The following is a 21,675-nucleotide window of genomic DNA, read 5'->3' as shown; positions in this document are numbered from 1 at the left end:
ATGTCCCAGACAAATTACACGTGCCTTCTAACCAATTTGGATAAACAAATACTCTGAGGAGAATCTGAGATATCTTTTTCATAGGATTTAACTCCTTTGACCTTCCAGAACCTCAGGCAATTGGATGTATAACTATTCTCCACTTTGCTAAAGATAAATCTCTCTCTTTTCAAATACATATGTACACACACACACTTATTTATTTATAGCTAAATAAGGTCATAAAAAAACCCAAAAATTCTAGGATGTTTTAACTATTTCATTGACTTTTCAGATTGTTTTTAAGCTGTTTTTTAAACTTTAAAGGCAACACTGATAGTGAACGGTTCCAAATGGTAAAACAGAAAATCCCCTTCAAATATAACCGGCCTGTAGAGGAGTGGCTGCAGGAAAAAGGTAACAGTCATTAAAACTTTCATTTTAAACCCATTTGATTCTAAACCCTCATTTTTAAAGCCTGCAAATAAATGTTTCTTAAATGATAATCGCCTGCTGCATAAATGACTGTTTTAATTTTCATTATAATTTGTGTCAGCTTCCACCTGCCGTATGTTGATAAATCATGCTATAATACATTGCTATTAAAATGCAGTTAAAGGGACGAAATTCTAAGATTGCTATCATAGTAATGACAAACAAACAAGCAAAAATTCAGGAGACATTTTCTTAAAAAAAACAGAACGAAGAAGAGTGAAGAGCAACAACATGTATTATGGCAATTTAACCACTGCATGATTTACCTATTTTGATTTGTTTTTAAACTACATTTATATCTTTATTATCAAAGTTTTCTTAAAAAATTTTCAAACCTACTTGTTAAACCACTTCCTGTAAGTTTCTTTTTTCTCACTAGTCTAATTAGCCACTATGGCTATGTATTTCCTAATTGTATTAAGATAATTAAACGATTTTAAAAAATGTTGTAAAGAAAACATTTTTTAACATTTTCATTTAAACTACAGTAAGGGAGACAGAGAAAGATGATTGTTCTGTCGCTTTTATGCCATGTCTGGAGTACAGTTTGAACACTCAAATGATACATTTGTCCAAGTTATGGGTCAGAATCTTCCCTAACTTAATCTCAGGCAGTGCTACTCAATTTTGTGGGTTTTCCTGGCATAATTGGCCTCAGTTTAGCAAAAGACTTGTTAACATGCATAAATCTGGTTGCCTTGAGCGAAAGTGCTTTATACACTCCATGACCTGTTGAAATGGGACTTGTGTCCAAACAGAAATGTTTTTTTATTAGGAATTTGGAGGGGAAAAAAAGTCTTGGATGTAGAGCCCAATCCAAGGTTCTGTTGAAAGTAACAGAATAACTCTTACTGATTTCAGCAGGGTTTGGACTGGGCTCTTGGTAATACAGTAGAGCTTAAGTCAGGAAGATCTTCTCCCTCTATACTAACTGTGTATTTAAAAAAAAAAAAACAAAAAAACCCACTGTAACTAAATCCTTACCTTGAAGTCTAGAAAAAGCAGAACATGATCTTCTCTTGTTTCCTTTTAAGAAAGTACTGCTGATAAAAGGGGGTGACCTTTGGACTCATATCTTGCATTTTCTGTGCTGACTTAGACTATGGTTGTTAACAAATTTTCCATGAGGGAAAACCAATGTTTTGAAGGATTGGAAAACTATAATTTATGTTCCATTTCAAACTTCTGTCCTCAGCTAAATTAAACTGATTCAGCCAGTATGAATTAAATTAAGGTCATGAAGCATGTGGCTAACTACACTCAAAATATTTTTATGTGAAGGGTCTGATCCTGCAAAGTGTTGTGCATGCTCAGTTCCCATTGACTTCAATGAGAGCTGACACCGTTGCCCGCTTTTCAGGTTTGGTCTACAATGGTGTAATGTTTGTGACTAAAGCTAAAGTATTTGTGAAAGTAAGACAAAAATATTAGTGTAACTAAAACAGAAATATTTTTTGACTACCAGCGTTTTATGGAGCAGTTAATTCAGCTAAATTGTAAATAAATTTTAAGATAAAAGTATACAGAAAATGCTTATTGAGTCTCAGTGGGCTGCCCTGTTAATTTACAAGATCAAACTAAAACAAATAAATAAAGCTTAACACTAAAAAGAGGATAATTTTGGTAAGTTTGAATTGCTAAAGTCCCTTTAACACTAAAGACAATGATTGCCTCAATTTTGTTAAAACAGATGCATGTCTAATTCCTTGATGCAGTTCATGTGCTTGAGAAACCCACCTTTGTTTTCTTTTGTGGTTTTGGTTTGGTTATATTCCTTTTTGGTTTTCCACCAAATCTTTTATTTTATGTCACTGCTTCTCCAAGTTTGAGCTTATAAGCATGCCAAGGCACTTTCATTTGTAAGCCATCCTGAAGTTTTGAACTGAAGTCTACCTTTTGTGGATATTGATGCTTTGTTAAAAGACAATCACACATGCAGTAGGGTCTAAAAGAGACAATATTTGAGCATTCAGACACTCTCAAAGCACTGGATGTTTTTAGGCTACAAGGGTAGAGCCATGTTTTTGCTAAAGTGGAAGGAAATTCAGTCTTCACACTTTGTGTTAGGGAATGACATTGTGCAGTGTAACATCTGAGACAATATAGCTTTGTTCCTTCATTCTGAAATAGATAGACATTTTCAGCAACTTGGGTACCACTCAAATTAAAAAATAATAAGAATGAATAATTTACCTAGCTGTTCACCAACCTGCTCATTCATCTGGTCATCCATCCAACAATTAATGTAATATGAAAACCTTCTGTCAAAAGACTTTATAAAGATGATGAGTGAAAGGGTAGCTTGCTATCAAAATGGAACAAGATGAACTGATGGATGGAGGAATAGATAGATTAATCAAAGAGACAGCATACAGAATAGCTGTCTTGCCCGTATGAGTTCTTGGCTTGAGTGAGGTAAGATGAAACACTTTTCACTTGACATTTTTTAATCCCATAGATTTGGTCTTCCTGTGGTACCACTGTTACATTATTCATAATAATGAAATAGTTCATTCTTGGAAAACAAATATAATAAAACATCTTTCTGAAGCGGCATCATTAACTGGGTTGGTTTTTTTTTTAAATTTTATAAATTGGTTTAAAATACTTCTAAGAGCCCAGGTTTACAATCTTATATTGTATGAGTAATAAGAAAACATTAAACACTATTAACTTCACTGAGATTATGTACATGAGTAAAAAAAGAAATATTAGTCCTAAATTGTTCAAATTAAGTAGTCATAAACCCAGCAGATTTCCTTAGGAGAGTACATGGTGTCTGCTAAGGCACAGATGTTACCTATTCTGCAATTGGATGAGCTAATAAAGACCCAGAAGCATCTCATCAAATGGACTGATCCTGGAAGTCCTTAATTCTTGAAATCTCTCTTACTTACATGTGAAGTCTTGTTGATGTGAGTGACTGTACTTTTGAAGCAAGAATTATTAGTGTGAATTAGGATTTGCAAAATCAGGCCCAAAATCTCTCCTAGTGTTACAGAAAAGTTACACTTCACTAAGATTTCTCTGTGATATTTTTAATTGGTGTTCAGTTTTCCAAATGAAGAAGTCAATGAGAGAGCAAACAAAGAAATGAGAGCTTGAACTATTCAGAACATTTACAAAACACCTGAGAAACTTAAAATGCGCTCATCATTTTTCTCCAGTATGACACTAAAATAGCAGTAGGAAGAGTTCTCTGTGGATAAGAAGGACTGTAAGTCTGCAACCCTTACACACCTAGTAGAATTGACTAATGTAAACAGTTCCTCAGTAAAATTCAGTGGCCAAATAAATTTTACTTAGGGGAAGTAAGGGCTTCAGAACTATGTCATCAAAAGAATGATTAGAAGAGATCTATGGTGTTAGAATGAAGTGTATATTCTCTCAACAGTTTTCTCTCATTCCATATGCATTTCCCTGTTGTCTTTATTCATGCACATGTACACTATTGTAAAGTGAAGAATGAGGAATGACAGGTTGTAGGTCACTCCAACAAGTGATTGTTCTTTTAGCAAACACAGTTCTAGTACCAGTGCTGTCTCCAGCATTAACCATATAGTGCAGCACATGAATCCTGGATTGGAAGACCACTTAACAAACAAGGAAGACCCCAAAACATGCAATCAAAGTTCCTTTTTTACCGGAGTGGTGCCACCTCCTTGGTGTACACTTTCTTTCAGTGTTAGAAGATGCAGATGAAGGCCCAGAAATGGAGACATGATCTTTTTTTCAGCCTTAATATATTATCTCCTCATTCTTGAAAGTAAAGCAAGAGTTATGACAGACATGTCTAAAGCTGTGCTGTGAGCTTGGGTTAGAATAGATGACATGCTGGGGAGAGTTGTAATCCTTCAGTAAAAGTGAGGGACCCCTTTTCTAACCTGGCTTGGACAGCTCTCCTAGCTGGAACAGCAAAAATTCTCCTTCCTCATCATTGCCCACCCCTTTTCCCTTTGGTAAAAGATGAAAAAAGATACAGTATTGATTCAAGAGGAGAAAGGAATGGAAATGGAAAAACTTTGAATGGTCAGTACCTTCCCTCCATTTTCAGGGATAACATCTCAAGATTAGTGAAATAACTCCCTGTTCTTTACTCATCTCACCTCTACCTTTTGGCACTCTATCATGAGTGAGGTGGGAAGGAGGGAACAGTAGCAAGTGAAATGTCTGGGTATGTAGGGGCAGGGACAGTATGGAAAGAAATATAGTGCTAGAGGGAGGGAATGTGTGAGAAGAAGGGAAAATGGTGTAATAAAGAACTGAGAGCATATCCATTAAAATATCCAAAGCACAACAGGACAAAGAAAAGCAAACTCTGAGGACATGGTATATGACAAGAGTTTGGCCTTCTACAGTGTATAGTGCCATTTCCTCTAGCTCAGACAAGAGCTGGGCTGAGAGGGCTGAATATTTTGACAGATGCTGTTATTGGATACTATTTTCCTCATAGTCAAGAGGAAAGGCTCTGTTTTTACACGCTGAGGATGTGTGGCTTCAGTGCATGTTTGTTGATGTGTTAATGGACATACGTAGCCTCTGGTAAGTTTAAAACCTCCTGAGATGCTGAATATCGCATCAGGTGTTTCAACACTTTCCAGGGGAAGGATACCCTCCATTTTTATTTCTCATTTCTTCATCAATGCAGTTACTCCACCCTGATCAAGTCCTAGTGTTTCATTTACAAATCTGTGGGTGAGGAGCACAAGGGACGTGCAGCCCACCTCCACATGTCCATATGTTACACCTCTCCGTAAACTTTTGCTTAGTTAGCTAGGGCCCTCTTTGGGGACAGGAACTCCTTTCAGATACATTTCTTCTCTTGTCCCCATTCTCTTCCCCATGGTTCATCCTGTCACCATAAGATGATGCAACACCGCATCACCACTTGACTTCGAGACCCGTCACGACGACCACCAAAATTGGTGAGCTCCCCCTCGTATTTTCATCTACACTAACCACTAGCTGTGAAGGAATGAGCAGCGCATTATAGGCTCTGCTTTGCTACATGGTGGCATTTTGTACCTCTCATCAGGGTTGACTAGAGAGAGGAAGTGGTGAGTGAGAACTGGGGAGCGGGAATGGGATGGGGACATGTGTTGCAAACTTCATTAAATTGGGAACACGCAGTAGATATTTGAATGATGATTGACTTGATGCTGCATTGATAACCCTTCTGAGCTCTGCCCAGTCTGGTTGTCTGTTAATTCAACAGATTCCAGGTGGCATGCCCCTAATCTTCTGAGGAACAGTGAAATTGATGGCACTGCCTTTGCACTGCATGAAGCAATTAATTTCTTAATATAGTCAACCTAGTGCAGCCTGCGACATAAGCAGTATTTATAGAGCAGTCCAGGCTGAATGTGATTTAAGTGTCCTGCAATAGGTGAATTGGCAATTGTTACTAGACTTATTTTTAATAAATATATTTTTCATTACATATGATATTAGACCACTTGTAACACTCAAGGTGTGATCTTGAGTAAATCACTTAACCTGCCTACATTTGAATTTCACTATCTGTAAGAGGGGAGTCACATGTAAGGCATTCTGGGCCTTAACCATCTGAAGCACTAAGTTATCCTCACTATTTCAAAAGCTTTGCTCTTTCAGAGACATCACAAATGTTTACATTTGGTGTTTCTTGGTTTTAGATTTGTGAGCCTTCACAACACAAAATTTACAGATGGAAGATCATGACTAATCCTGTCTTTAGATTCCTACACAATCATTGTATCACCATCAATTTTTTTCTGATGTTTCACTGTCCTCAAGCCACCCCTTAAAACTTTCCATTATAAAAAGTGGCTTTATGAGTTAATACCATCCTTTGACCAGTCAAAATAGAAAGTTTATTTATGAGCTAAAGCTTGACAGGTACTGCAATCTGAATTAATAGTAGATAAATAGCCACATATTGAAGCCTTATTTGTAGTTTAAAATGAGTCCAACTCTGGAAGAATGGGTTCAAATTTCTGAGTCAAAGCTCCTCCAGAGTTTTGATGTGTGAGTGGATGCTGAAGTACGAGGTTCAGTTTTAGCTGTTCTTGCTTTCAGGCTAATCTTCCTTATTAATGAACTTTAGGCAGTACCTTTCCATACTGTATTTCTGCAGTCATCATAAACACTACCAAGAATGAATCTACTTCTTTGTTGTCCGTCATTTCTAGCCAGGACTCAATGTAAGATGCAAAGTGAAGGAAATGTCTGGCAATAATATTATTCACCCCCCCTTCACTAGGACGACAGTTAACGATCTTCAACACCCAGGCGCAAATAGCCATAGGAGGGAAGGACAGAGGGCGTCTCTTCCAAGGCCAGCTCTCCGGTCTCTATTACAATGGCTTGAAAGTGCTGAACATGGCAGCAGAGAACAATCCCAACATTAAAATCAATGGAAGTGTCCGACTCGTTGGGGAAGTCCCTTCCATCTTGGGAACAACACCCACAACCTCCGTGCCACCAGAAATGTCTACTACAGTCATGGAAACCACAACTACGATGGCCACCACTACAACCCGGAAAAATCGTTCGCCACCCAGCATCCAGGTGAGTCAGTTAGTCTTCTACATTTTCTGGGATTCTTAATTAGTCTTTTGTTCCACTGCTCACTTGTAAATTCATGGGAACCCTGATCTCTGACTCATGTTCCATGTAACTATTTAATAATGTTATATAGGGTAAATCACCACAAAATGCCCTCATGTGTTGCTGAACAAACAGCTGGATGAATTATTATGGCACATGTATGTGATAATGGGGACAGATTTTCCTCCTCTCCTAGTGCAACCCTATTTATGTAAGTAGGATTGCCCCAATGTGAATGAGAACGTGATTTTAACTCTGTTTCCGCAGTTCCATATGTAGGGAAATGTATTCCTAAGGGAGTTACAAATCTTAATAGGGGGTGGGTGTATGGTTATTTATTATTATGACAGTAGGTACTGCTGCAACAGTGAAGTTCATAATGGGGAGAAAAGCAATGGAGCATTACTTCCAGGTAGAGCCATTTATCATTTTCCTTTTATAGCCTTCCTGTAGAAAATTTTAAAGGAATACTATCAAGATCAGTTTCTTGCAAAATGTAGATGTTCCAACATAGAGTGGTTCCAATGTCATTTGTAAAAATAATTTCTACAAAAAAAATGAATTGCAGATGTTCTGGCTTAATTGTGCCAAAGTAGTGTTTTCAGACCTAAAAATGCAGTGGTTTTGGAACCACTTGTGTGGCAGCCAGAATACACTGGCTGAGATACTGGTGAGTGATTATTGATCAGAGTGTGCCTTTATTAAACCTCCATAGAAAGGTATATTGTTGTCTAGTTGGAGAAAAATTTGAATTATTCCATCTGCTTCCCTGAAACAATTTCTGCTGCTTGGGACAAAAGACCTTAATGAAATCAAGGACTTTGAAATCTGTGATCATGCAAGTTGTATGCTTGCTTTCTAACTGCTTCAGAAGTTTTAATCAGTTATTGATTGTGTTTGTATATATATGACCATTCTCTTTATTTTTTATCTAATCCTGATTACTTAGGATAAGAAAACACAAAAATCATCCTCTTAATTGTGTAGGAGGTCAGGCCACAGCTGGAGTATTGTGTCCAGTTCTGGGCTCCTCAGTACAAAAGAGAGAGCTACTGGAGACAGTCCAGCAAACAGTCTCCAAGTTGATTAAGGGACTTGAGCATCTCTCCTATGAGAAAACGCTGGGAGAGTTGGGACTGTTCAGCCTGGAGAAGAGAAGGCTCAGGGGGGATCTTATCATTGTATACAAATACCCGAAGGAAGGGTGTAAAGATGAAAGTGGTGCCCAGTGACAGGACCAGAGGCAATGGACACAAACTGAAACACAGGAGTTTCCCTCTAAACATCAGGAAACGCTTTCTTACTGTGAGGGTGACTGAGCACTGGCACAGGTTGCCCAGAGCTGTTGTGGAGTGTCCATGCTTGTGAATATTCAAAAGCCATCTGGACATGGTCCTGGACAACTGACCCTGTGTGACCCTGCTTGAGCAGGGTGGGGTTGGACCAGATGACCTCCAGACATCCCTTTCAACCACAACCATTCTGTGATTCTGTGAAGTACCTCGGGCTGCAGTGGAATTTACAACTATTAGAGTAATTAATTCCAAGCCAAGGTTTAACATTGCCCCCTTTGGTACTCTGTAAACCCAGTTGGCAGCTTGACTGGGATTAATTGAGTTATTAGCCTCAAACACCCAAGAGGTGATTTACAAAGTCTCAGTTAAATGAGGGGAAATTACCCCAGGCTTGGTCACTGTCATAAACTTTGAAAGATTTACAGTTTCTTCTCCTCAGTGGCTAGCTCTAATTTTAGAGAAAATCGTTGTATGATTACATCTCCAGAAGAATAAAGTCTGTGGTCCTGATCCTGCTCTTGTTAGTTTACTGGAGATTTTCCATAATTTATAAAGGCAGCAGAACTGTGTTTAGGTGTAGGAGTGTAACAGAGAGTAGCACTGGACCTTTGTGGGCTGGGTCAAGCTGGAAATGATTCTGGCTTACCTGAAGAGGAACTCTTCCAGAAAGCTTCCTGCCTAGCCTACGTGGCAGTTCACTCTGCCTGTAGAGACCACTGTGTGCTGAAAGAGCATCAAGAAGATTTAATAAAGTGTCAAAGTGCTTCTAAAAACATGGTTAGAGCAGTGATTTCCTGGATACACATGCACCACAACAAATGACCTCATCTCAGCTGATATTAAAGCAATAACTCTTTGACACTTCATGCTACCCACTGAAAGAAAGATAAAGGTCAATATGTACCTCCATTACAACTTTCTGCATTTCAATATCAGGCCATTTTATTGCTGTCGCAGCACAGATGGCTCTCCTTTCTTCCTTACTCTTGGTAGAATTTGATTCTGTCAGCTTAAGTTACATTATTTGTACAGTGAAAGTGAGAAGAAATTGTCTTTTTCTGTTTGGGCAGTATCTCCAGCTGTGGTTTTCAGATGCCTAATGGTTATTTTATCTTGCTTGTGTTCAACATTGCCATTGTCAAGCCTGCTTACAATTTTAGATCTAAGTGGTGGAAAAATCTAATAGAACAAGTTTGTTCTTTGGGGAACGTAAAATATAGGTACCTAAGGCTATGAGTGGTACAAATACAGTTAGTTATTACCTTGCTCCAGCTTTCTCTTCTCTTTTCTGCTCAGAAATAAACAATTTTTCTTCACTTTCAAGGCCATTCACAGTTTAGCCTCTTCTCTCCCCATTCTGATCATCATGATTCGAGCATTTTTTTGCTGACTTCTTAGATTTGATCATAAGAATCTTTCTGCTTCCCGGTACCATCCACAAGGCAACAGCAGGTTATTTTTCCAATCCCATTGAAACCCTCCTTTCATCATGATGCATGCCAAAAAGTTGTCAGAGGTTAGGCTGGTGATGGTCTAAGGCAGCTGTTTATGAAGCCAATTAATATTGTCACATTTTTTGGTTTATTATCCATTTTTCTGTATCCATGTGTGATATCTTGTTTTATGCTTACATTGTGGACTCCGTGGGTTCAAAATGTACTTTTTTTTTTTTTTTTGCACGTGTACACTACTTAGCACAGAAGGGTTCTGGTTGTAGAAATACCAAGCATGATACAAGTATAAGTAAAGTATCTAATGCAAAATAGGAAGAATTGGGATAAAGAATTATTATTCTTACTGTATTAGAAGAATCTTTGCTATTTGTATTACTCATTTTCATATGTAAGTAACTAAAACTTTTCCTTTTTGAAATGCATATAAAGCTTGTGCAGAATATCAAGTCTGCAATCCCAAAGTGATACAAAATCCAGGGGAATTTCAGTAGGATTTAGATTTACACATCACTTGTTAAGGAAGTACAGAAGAGCATGGTAACTGCAAAGATTTCTTCTGTTTGTAACGTACACCAAGATACCTGCTGCAATTAGGTAGTCTGAGTACTGCCAGAAGTATTTTAGAGCACAGTTGGACTAAAACAGCTGGGAAAATGAAGTGCTTTAAAAATACACAGTATATGCACAGACCAATGACATGCTCTTCAATTTGTGAAGATCCCAAACATGGGATGTAGTCTTGGATAAACAACCAAGACAAAGGGAGTTAAGAGAAAAATATTACTGGAAATACCCTGTGGCAATGATATTAGCATTTAAAATGTCTATTATTTCATTGTGTTTTAAAATTTATAATAACATTTCTGCAAGGCAGTGAAACTCAGATCAGTGGAGGACAGGCAGGATTTGGGTGAGAAACAGTTGAGATGTGCAACTGTATGCTATACTGATAGGAACATTTCTGTCATTCAGATATGCATCAGAGAGGCCTTGAAGGAAGACAACAAGAGCTGACCTTTTTCTGTTAAATGAAAATAAGGGAGAAAAAGGAGTTTTGATTCGTGTTTGTTTCAGTGAGTCGCAAATGGTGCTTGTGCTCTGCTGCCCCTCAGTAGAAATGCTGATTTGACTTTCTCACATGGGGTTTTGTTCTGGATTTAAGTACGGTCTGTTCAGAAGTGACATGTGCTGTACTAAATTCTTGCTGCCAGTCTCAGGGCCCTGACACACCAGACTCTCCTGTGATAACAATATCTTCTCTGGGACTTCTGCTTTGCCATGTTACCCTACGAAGGCCTCAAAGACAACCTGTTAGCTTTTGCATGTGGTACAGTATCATGCTGTGCAGGCTGCTATTAGATGAGAGTCACTGTAGTGTGCCATGTCATATTCTTGCAAGGCTGCCATGTTTCTCACAGGGTTAATTCATTAGCAATTGTTAAAGGTTGTGGAATCCCACGTGTCCCCATTTCCTGATTTAAAGCACAGCTTCAATTATTAGTGAAGTAGTTCAGGGATTTCTGGGTTTGGGAGACTTCTGTGAAAACGAGTTAAAGTGAAACTCATTCTCTTGGCTTCTGCTTCCACGTCAGCTGCTTCTATGCTCAGAATTTATTTAGTGAGTCACTGCTCAAAGCTTTTTAGGAGACTCTCCATAGGCTTTGATGTGGCACGTTCTGTCCAATTCACAGCTGGGTCATTCAGTTTTCAGATGATTTGTGTAAAGATATCTTTGAAGTTAATTACTAAGTAAAGCCAGTCTAGAAAAGCATGCATGGTGATACGCGAGTCTTCTGTTCGAAACATGTTCAGCTCAGTGAATCCAAGATATGATACCAGCCAGTGCGTGGGACCTTAAGGAGAACTGCTCCAGATAAGCTTCTGGAGGCCCTAGGGCCCACTGACCTAGGGCAGGCCCCTAATATGTCTGCCCTATAACATGGATGGCTGGGGTCCCAAGACCAAAATAACAGACAGTTTTCTGTGAAGAAGAGATCAGAACCCTTCTGGGAGGACAGATGGGCTTTGGTTACGCTCTCCATGAGGAACCAGAAACTGTGTGCTCTGTTACATACGCAACGCATGCCTCAACTTCTTGAGATGAGGATAATGACACTTGCCAAACTGTTCAAACTGTAGCTTGAAGGTGACGAGAATAAATTACTTGTGGATGTTTTCAGCTATGACCTTAGAGCCATAGAATGACAGTGCATGATATATAATATGCAGAATGTTCTCTCTAAAGAATAGAAGAGGGCATCTGCCCATTATCAATATGGAGAGTCCAGCCCATTGGCATGGGTCTGAATAAGGTTCTCAACCTTTTATTTTAACCATTAGGCTTTCCAGCCTTCTAACTGTGTTTTCTATTGAGAGTCCAATAATCTTGATTAATGTCTTTTCATAACGTGCAGCTTCAGGCTAAGTCCTTTCTTACAGTGTATATCACAAAGGAAAATAGCACAGAAGATTTGTCAGTCTAATTAGACTTTCACTGTCAGCTAAGACAAAATTGTCTAACCCTTGGTCTTGCCTAGGTACTTTCTTTTACAATCATAGATAATAATTTGGGGGGGGGGGGGGGGGGGGGGGGAAGAAATTGGCCTTTAATTTAGTTTTTGCTTCTTATAAGTCACTAGTGACATTTTCATCCCAAGACTGCAAAGCTCTAATGAAAAAAGAGCTTTTGATGACTCTCTGCTTTAAAGACTGATTTCGTTGGCCCATTGGTACTGCTGAGAATTACGCAGTCTGGCTTTCATCCCTCCTTTTCTGCTTCTTCCTCAACTATTTTTTCTTAAAGAGACCAAAGCCCCCAACCTGTACCATCTTTCAGAGTGGAATCCTTTCTCCTGCGCTACAGTCCTGTTGACTGAGTCCTGTTGGTGAAGTTGTATTGCTGCAGTGAAATTCATAAAATGGCATTTACTTATTCACAGTCACATCTCTTCTGAGATGATTAAATGGTAATGTGGTTTGGGCAGAGAAAGCAAGCAGTGTGGAAGCAAGAATCCAAATGTGGGATAGAAAATTTTCATGCAAACTACTGTTCATGTAGGTTACAGAGTGATTGATTCAATTATACTAAACGACCTCTAAATATTTCACAAGTATGTAGTATATAAATAGATTTAGTGCACACTGAAATACAGAATCTTTGGCATGTAATGTAGTAGCTACCTAGCCAGAAACATGTATATGATATGATAATGTTCTGTATGGGAAAAGGATAAAAATATTCTCCAAGTTTTAACTGAGCATTAGATGGGGGAGTGGTGTGGTGTGTTTAAATTTTATTTATTGATGTAGTGTTCAGGATACTTGGATTACCTATAAAACTCATATAGTCTAAAATATAATCCTATATTTTCATTATTTCATTCACTTTCTGCAGAAGACAGGTGTGCTGCACTTCTGGAAGTGCCATAGTGAGCCAGGAGTTCAGTACTCATCCAAAAAGGGAATGTGATTTTACTGTAATATTTTTCCAGCCTACGCTCCCAAGTGCCGACAAGTACTGATGATGGAAATAAGCTCAGCCTTGTATTTCTGCTAAGTACAATTAGAGTAATAAAGAACATTGTATTTGTAAAACAGCTCATGCATATGCTGGTGTATGCTGTCATTTGTTGACGTTATCACCAGTGATATTTGAACATTTAGCTTAGTAACCATTGTTGGCTCCAAATGTAGACTACTCTTTCATGACTCCAGGGGAGGGATTTGATTGAGTGTGTGTGGCAAACTTGAGTGCCACTAGTTGACGCATAGTATGATTTCTCAAAATATAGATAACCAGTTTTTATATAGTAGTGTTGTCAAGTAGTCACTTCAGCCACTCCATTGTGTGTTCTGCTGGGACCCACATTGTCTTTTTATTTCTTCAGCCTAATAGTTTACAGAGGGCCCAAGTTAGCTGATTAATTTCTACAAAGGTTGAGTTTACATTGCCTTTAATCTGCAGATCTGAACAATCATTTGGGACTTGCAGCAAAATTTCAGCTTGTGTTTTTGACACATGTACCCAGTTCTGTTCTACTTTGAATTTTGGAAATGAAGATATGGCCCAGCATATGAAGGGTGGGCTGGTCTAGCACTTTTCTAGGATTTCAGCACTTTTTTAGTATTTCTCTGATGAATTTTTTTATCTTGATCAAGAACTCATTGAAGTGTTTGATTTTAGGTGACCAAAAAGCACATCCTTTTCAGTATTAAAAGGGTAAGAAGCTGTAATAACAGCTGTAGAAAACTGACACCTACCTTCTTCAGACAGGCAGGCAGGCATACCTTTTTTGGAAAGTAACCTTAGAAACATGAGTATGTACTTTATTTTTTTAGGGCACGGTACCCCTTGGTTTATTTAGACATGTCATTTGCCCTGCCAGAAAGGATTCTTGAAAGTCACGTGGAAGATTATTTTCAAAATCTGCTTAATACAGTGTTCAGGAACTAAAGCTACAATAGTTGACCATACATTTGATCACAAGCCAAATGAAAGAATAGGACAAGTGTGTTGTTCTAGGACGGTTGTGCAGCGACAATATATGATGAAGAGATCCAATACTACAAAAGCAAGTGCTTGGAAATAAATGGAGTAGAATCAATTGTTATAGCTCAAATGTAGTTGGAGGATTCGCTCACGTTTTGTTATAGCATATCTGCTCTGCTTGCTATTTATATACTTCAAGGAAATGCCTAGAAGCTGCAGACATTGCCAAAATACTTCCAGAGCATATAGTTCCATTTTATTTGTTTGGAATTTTTTAACAAGACTGGCTGAGAGGTGGGAATGTACCCCTTAACTTTCCTAGCTCATATTTGAATGAATGTGCAGAAATTAGAAACACATCCATGCTGTTGTGACAGACCCGCTTTCTGAAACCATCTAATTAGTGCCTTGGGTTTTCTGTAGAATGATGGTGGTGTTAACTAGCAGATACAGAAGGATTTCTGCTAGTTTCTTTTTCATCTGTGGGATGAGTTGTCACTGATTTGCAAGATATGTCTGTCACGGTACAGCTCTTAAAAGTAGCAATTAGCAAGACAGGCTATGCAACCACCAATCCTTTCTCTTCTCCCTTAGATGGCACATGAGTAGGTGGGAAGTTGTTCATTTTGATTGCAAAATTACTTCTATTATATTCTGAAAGATAAGAATTTGTTTCCACAAAATTTCAACTGAAAAATAAAGGCAAAGGGGTGACAAATTGGATTTCAGTTCTCTTGGTATTGCATGGGATGCAAATGCTCCACTTCTTTCTTATTGTGTGTTCTTGGAGAAAATTTGGTCTGTTGGCTTTTCACCCTTATAATAACTCATGAAGGAACCATCTTCCCTAATAATTATTTTGAGACTGGTGCTGTGTTGCCCATTTTGCTGTGTCTCAGATCAGGTGTGCTAAGGAAATTGATTTGTGGATAAGGACACTTCCAGGGAATACCAGTAGTTTATTAGGAGGCGTGAAACAGAGAGTAGGAAACGTTGGGAATGCTGTAATGGCTAAATGTATGAAAGTGGATAAAGAAAGGATGAATACTGAGGTGTGGACAAGGAACTAAGATCCAGATGATGAGATACATCTATCTCATAGAGATACGGGAAGGAAACTGCAAGATTTAAAGATGGAGAGTGGCATGACTAAAGGTGGTAGGCTGGTGGCTCTAGCAATTCTATTTTGGATGGACAAAGGTTTGGAGAAGAGAGAAACTTGTACCCGTATGGATTAGTAACTGTTCTTCCACTTCTTAATCTCTGCTTTGTTCCATACTCTATCTTCCCCAGGGATAAAGGGAAGTCCTTTTTTTTTTTGCCAAGCTGGCAGGGACTCAGTTCAGTAGAACTGCTGGCAGTGAGATCTGAGGACCCATGGCTTCTTCCACAGCAGTTCAAACTCAAGTGGAGCTGGACTTTTACACACTTGTACTAAGATCATCTAAAAAGCACCTCTTCCTGTCACTTGCAACAGCTCTTTTCCAGTAACTGTTTTGAACAGGAAAACTCAGTGTAAAAAAAGTCAGGTCAGGTAAGGAGAAAAAACTACTATATGTTGTATTCTTCTAATATCCAAGCAATAGCCTCAGTGCCCAAGCCACACACAGAGATTTGCACAAATAGCTTGAATTTAACTTGGTCATAATGTCCTTTTTTTTTTTTTTTTTCCTGAAAGATGACCTCCAATGAAAGTATAAGGACACGAATGATTTTAATCTGTGGTAACAATGGAGAACCAGTCCTGACTGACTCCAGCAGCATAAATATACAAAATGACAGATTATCCTGCTGCCTCCCTCCCTGCTGCCTAAGCACACACATACACACTCAGTAGCACACAGCAAAATTCAAATTGGTCTTTATCTTTTATCTGTTGCCCCAGTGATTAATGCTGCTCTTGCTGGGAGACTAATCGAATGAGGGGAAATATGGAGAAAGAAATATGTATTTCTTAGACTATTGTTATCAGTGTTATTATTATTCCTTTAATATATTTTCCTCCTGTTAGAAGAACTTAATGTACTGACACAGCAGGAAGCAAGAAGTGAGGGCAGATTTGATGGCAAGAAGATGAATGGCACAGGCCACAGCTAGTGGAACACAGGCATTTTGCAGAAGGAGGTGAGCTGCCAAGCTGCTTTGGAGTTGCAGCATTTTAGCTAGAAAACCAAGAGGCTGTAGCAGGCTGAATACAGGTCCTGAACTAGGAGCTATGTTTACTAAGCCCTATTCAATTCACTCAGCACCTGTCAACGAACCTCCTCTCCAAATGGTTCTTTACTTTCCCTGTGTAGTAAAACAAGGATACACTGGTCATTGGTCTGTGTCACAGCCAGGTTTACAGGCACTATTCTGGTAGTATCGGTTATACTTTGTAAATTGCCTCAAGTGTTGTAGTCCCTTTCCCCCCTGCCTGGTCCTTGGCCTCAGTCTTTCATAGTGGTACTATGACCTTGTAGTTCCACTTTGATCCTACAGATGTGTACAGCATAGAGCAGAAAATTTACTCTGTGCTGTGGTAAAACCAGAAATGGATGCTTTGAATGGGCATGACTTAAATTTGAGTAGGAGGCCTGTCTTATGAGTGAGTAGGAATGGATTCCAATTGTCTTGTTTCCTCAGGATCTTAAGAAAAAAGACTTAAAGATACAGTAAAGAGGTCACACCTTATTTCATTTTCCCTTTGAGAAGAGGAATACAGAAAGGAGTACCTCTAATAATGGAATAGACTCATTTGGGATTAAGAGTCATGTTGCCTCTCTCCTTATTTCAGCATTCTGTCTGTTTTAACAAGTGTGACTACTCATTTTCCTAAATACACTCTTATTGTGGTGAGATGGTGGTGGACATCAAAAAAGAAATGGGATAGATATAGAAGGAGGAGTGATGATACCTACACTATAGAAGAAATTTTTTGGTAGGATCAGTATTCCCTGGGCTGTCTGTTTCATTACTCTTTGCTGTGAGTATATTGGCATAAAGTCCTCTTCCTTCACAGAGTAGGATCAAGACTTACAAATACGTTTAGGGTCCAAATCTTAAGCAAAATTATTTTAGCTTCCAATTGATTACATTTAGGCAGCAGTTAATCCTGTTGGTTTCTGCTAGAGCAATGCTGGTTGTTTGTATTAACACTTACATTAGCATGTAGGTCTCCAGTGCCCAGGTTTGTTTCGTTGTTATAGACATAACCTCATTAGAGATATTCATAGCAAAGCAAGCTAAAACTGATTCTGTACACCTGATATATGCAACTCCTCCGCTCACGTTAGTCCCATACATGTCTCCCAGTTTACATATACTTCTTAAATTGTCCTCTCACTGCCTAATGCATTGTCATTTACTCTGTCACAGTTTAGACTTCTGTAATGAACTGAAGTTGCTCTTAAGCTTGTGAGCAATGGTTGTTCAGATGACTGACTGCTGCTGTCACCTGCTTGTCTCGTCTTGAGATTTCGCAATTTGTGAGAATGAAATTTAGAAATGTAGATATGCTAGGCAAGTCAGAATGTACAGCCTGTTCCTCTGGAGTCCCTGAGGGCATTCAGCTTTAACAGCACTGGAGGAGGAACTAAGCAGCAGAGCTTATGGGCTTCCTCCAGAGCCAGGAGGGCAGCTGGCCTCACTCTGTAACAGAGCCATGTGTGGGTGCTGGGGACCAGCCATCAGGTAGGATTTCCAGCTGCTAGATATAAATAAGAGTGCCAGGGTGGAAAGGATAGATAGATGGGAAGAAGGAGGGTTGTGTGTCGTGTACATGCCTCAAAGAACTACTGCAGTGGGAGCCTCTCCTGTAGAGGACTTCTTCCACAGCCACACCTGACTAATTGTGAGGTATTGTTGCTTGCCTGAAGATGAATAATTCTTTGGTGCTCAGATGGCTGATCACACGTTGTCCTTCTGTTTATGGACTCAAGCACAGCAGAGAAATTTCTGCTTGCTTGGCTGTAGCATTTGTTGCCCTGGCAAGAAGCAAGAACCACTTACAATCTGCTGTGAAAAGGCTTGGTGTCTCTCTGGCTGCCTCTCAGCTAATGTCTGATGCTTGCAAGTTGGTTGTTTTGTCCTTTGTTACCTGAGGCCATGGAATGGTGTTAGCTTCTGCTCCACGTGATTCCTGGAGGGAAGGGAGGGAGGAAGTTGGCAAGAACTGGAAAGGAGGGCAAGAGCCTGGCTGTGGATTACTAAGGACCAGGATCTGCAATGTTCACTTTAGCCTTAGGAAATGCTGTAGCAATTAGAGTGAGTTGCAGCCCTGCAGTCTGTGCCTTGCTCTTTTTATGATGGTTTGTTGTGCAGTTTCAGCTAGGTCCCTGGATCAAATTCTGAGTCTGAATTGCTCTCTCACTTCCACAAGGCCAGATCTTCTTTGGTGGGGCTTGGAAAGCTCTCCTGCTGCAAATCTTGGCGGGGATTTATGCTTTCCTGCTTGGTATTGTAGTGGTGGACACGAGGCATCAAAGGCAGACAGACAATTAGAAAGTTAAATGGCATCAGGGCTTCTGCTGGGAGAGGGGAAAGAGGGTGAAAGGAGGGCAATGTTATCACCTTCCCTGAGAGAGCTGCAGATTGAACAAGGCAGAGAATGTAAATAACAGTTTACAACACCAAGGATCATTCTAGAGGCAGAGAGAGGTAATGGCACAGGCTGGCTGTCCCTCTGCTTCTGTTGGGTTTGGTCACTTTGAATTTACTGGCTGTTTTAATTCTATTCAAAGCTGTTTTAATGACAGCAGTAGCTGAAGGTCAGGAGGACTTCAGGATTATTTTTTTTAAAAGCTTTTTTCTGTTGTTAGCTGTTCTTCTCTTGCTTTTTCATCCTTCTAAAGCTGAGAGGCAGTTTCTGTGGTGGCAATGAAAGGTGACAGTGGTTGGGTAGTGTCATACCCCATTTCTTCCAATAGGACATTACAGAGAAGACAAGAGGAGTGATTACTATTATCCATGGGTACAGCTAAGCTCCATCTGGCAAGCTGCATTTGCAGGACCTGTCACGTGTATTGCCTTGGCATCTGACAGCTTTTCAGCTCAGGAGCCTATCCACCTGCAATGGTCCATAAATTCAGACTAAGAATGTGGGGAGAGATAGTGAATTATTAACTCAAAACACCTATGTACCTAGAAATTAGAAATCTGCTTCTTAATTACATCTCTCTGAGCCAGAAATCCTCTCTTTCTATAAGTATATATTATTTATATGACTGATACCTTTACTGTGGAACTATACAGAGATTTAGATTAGGGCTGAATCATAACTTCATCATGGTGCAAGTCAGGGCATTTTTTGGCAGTCTTGTGCAAATTCATCCATAGAAGGCAAAGACTTAAAAAAAACCAAGGTCAGTCCAGACCCCTGTAATTTCTCATCCCTTTTGCTGTCCAGGAAGACCTTTTAAAAGAAAAAACCATAGTACTTTCTGAAAAAGGGGAGGGCTGGTTTTCATTTTGCAAAAGTAAAACTGAATTAATAACTTGGTTTTTTAGTTATTTTTTATCATTCACAGATTAATTTTTCAATTTTACTTGCATGAAAGTATGGGGTCTAGAAAATAAAATTTCTTACTTTTTTGAGATGTGCAGATAAAAGTGATGGTAAAAACCATAATATGAATTTTGGTTCAAAATTGTCAAAGATATCAGTTACCATGAATGGCCATACTCACTGTTCCTAGAAACAAATTTTCTTTACTGAAAACCTTTATGTAAGAAAATCTGGTGGCCACTTCTAAAAACTATAGAATAATAGAAGGGAGGCTGTGTTTGTGAAAATGGCTGTTTTCTGAAAACACCAAGCAGCGATATAACAGAAAATTCACATCACTGAAGAAGAGCATGCCCTAAGCACTTGATACTGGAAGTTGTACATATATCGTGGAAGAGATACGGAGAAGTTAAACGTGGACTGTCCTATAACTCTGGTGTGGTGTCTGTAGTGGGACTGGTTTTTCTAATCACTGCTTGTAGTGATTGTTCATTTAACTGGATCATGTTGTTCCAGGTGCCATTTCTGCTCTATTTTAATGCATCTGGTGTGATTTTAATTTGCACAGAGCAGTAAAATTTGAGCTGTAACCCACATGGCAGCATCAGGATGCCAATTTTAACTTGATTGACCTTCTTAAGCATCAGACTGTATGCAGGGCTTCAGCCATTCCTGGTTCTAGACACAGAATTTGCTTTCCTACTTGTGTGTAATTTGGGGAAACTCTTAATCCAGTTGATGCCTTTGACATAGTGCCAGGGAGAGGAAGTTGTCTAAAGCAGTCCCTTCAGCCAAATCTTGCTGGGTAGAGCTGTGATTCTTTGCTCTGTAGCAAGGGAAATAGGTGGATTTCAGATCCCCTTGACCGAAGGCTTCAGTCTCTGGGATAGATCACGTGGCATGTGCTGGAGCACTGTGTATGCATGCTAACAGTAATGAAAACAGGCAGTAACAAAATTTCTTTCTGAGGCACCTTACAAACTGTATCCAAGGATTGTTTTTTTTATCACAGATATATAGCTAATTGTAGGTTAGCACCTAATTATTGTTTAATAATGTATAGCTAAACCAGCAGTAGTTTAGGATGGCAACTAAAAATGCTTTCAACATGGCCGTGAAGCAAGAAGCAAAACCATACAGAAGCAGGATATAATTAACCAAGTTGTCATTCCATCAGGACACCCCTACATCAGTTATTTAAAAAAAGGTTGTTGAATAGTCAAATGATCTCAATAAGACTGTTACCTCAACAATGGCCCCTTCTGACATGCAAAATTATGTGCACTGGTTAAAGAGAATCCTCCCCATCTGCATTTCATGGCTGTACTTTGTGTATCTTGTTAACATGTGCAAGCTGTTCTCATCCACAGAGACAGTAGGTGGTTTGGGTTTTCTTATTTTTTTTCTGTCAAGGATAGACAGGTAGGTCTGGACAACAGTGAAGCAATGTCCAAACTAGGTCTAAATTAGCTCAGTTTAGGGAGTGGAAAACATTCTCCATATTAGCTTGTCACATTGCTTACTGAGAAGCAGGAAATACCATCTCAGATGAACTGCTTCACACATGACCCCACATTAACATGGTGGTTGTGAGGTTATACTGCAGCTGTCTTCAGAGGTAGCTGGGGTTCAAACTGGCAAAAGTGAACAGACAATTCAAGTGGCCAACTTCAGTGGCAGAATCAAAGAGACAGCAAAGCTTCAATGTTCAGGTCTCAAAGACTTTCCTTACTGAATTTTGCCATTTAGTAGGTCATCATTCACATGTCTCTGATCACCCCTTTAAGCTGCCTCCTGGCAGAGCTGGCAGATCAGGACATACACTTGTGCCTGAGCTGCTTCAGGTCACAGCCTGTGCTGCAGTGCCAACCCCTTTAGATGAGCAGGTTA

General features: G+C 39.3%; 1 protein-coding gene across 21 annotated transcripts in view; it reads left to right on the top strand.

Moving 5' to 3' along the window:
• The window catches only part of NRXN3 (neurexin 3), a 1,032,385-nt gene that overhangs the window by 912,025 nt on the left and 98,685 nt on the right, over nucleotides 1-21,675 (top strand). For 17 of the 21 annotated variants that reach the window (XR_012650705.1, XM_075030063.1, XM_075030061.1 and 14 more), the window contains 3 exons: nucleotides 307-396; nucleotides 5,340-5,399; nucleotides 6,716-7,023. Coding sequence is in view for 20 of the 21 variants with exons in the window: in XM_075030063.1 (XP_074886164.1) it covers nucleotides 307-396; nucleotides 5,340-5,399; nucleotides 6,716-7,023 (458 nt within the window). In the remaining variant the exon portion in view is untranslated. The remainder of the gene's footprint in view (nucleotides 1-306; nucleotides 397-5,339; nucleotides 5,400-6,715; nucleotides 7,024-21,675) is intronic. The other 4 variants (XM_075030062.1, XM_075030058.1, XM_075030056.1 and 1 more) reach the window with 1 other exon arrangement.

This window comes from Buteo buteo, chromosome 6 (genome assembly GCF_964188355.1).
Source record: "Buteo buteo chromosome 6, bButBut1.hap1.1, whole genome shotgun sequence".
NCBI lineage: Eukaryota > Metazoa > Chordata > Aves > Accipitriformes > Accipitridae > Buteo > Buteo buteo.
This window is presented reverse-complemented; position numbering and strand designations above follow the sequence as displayed.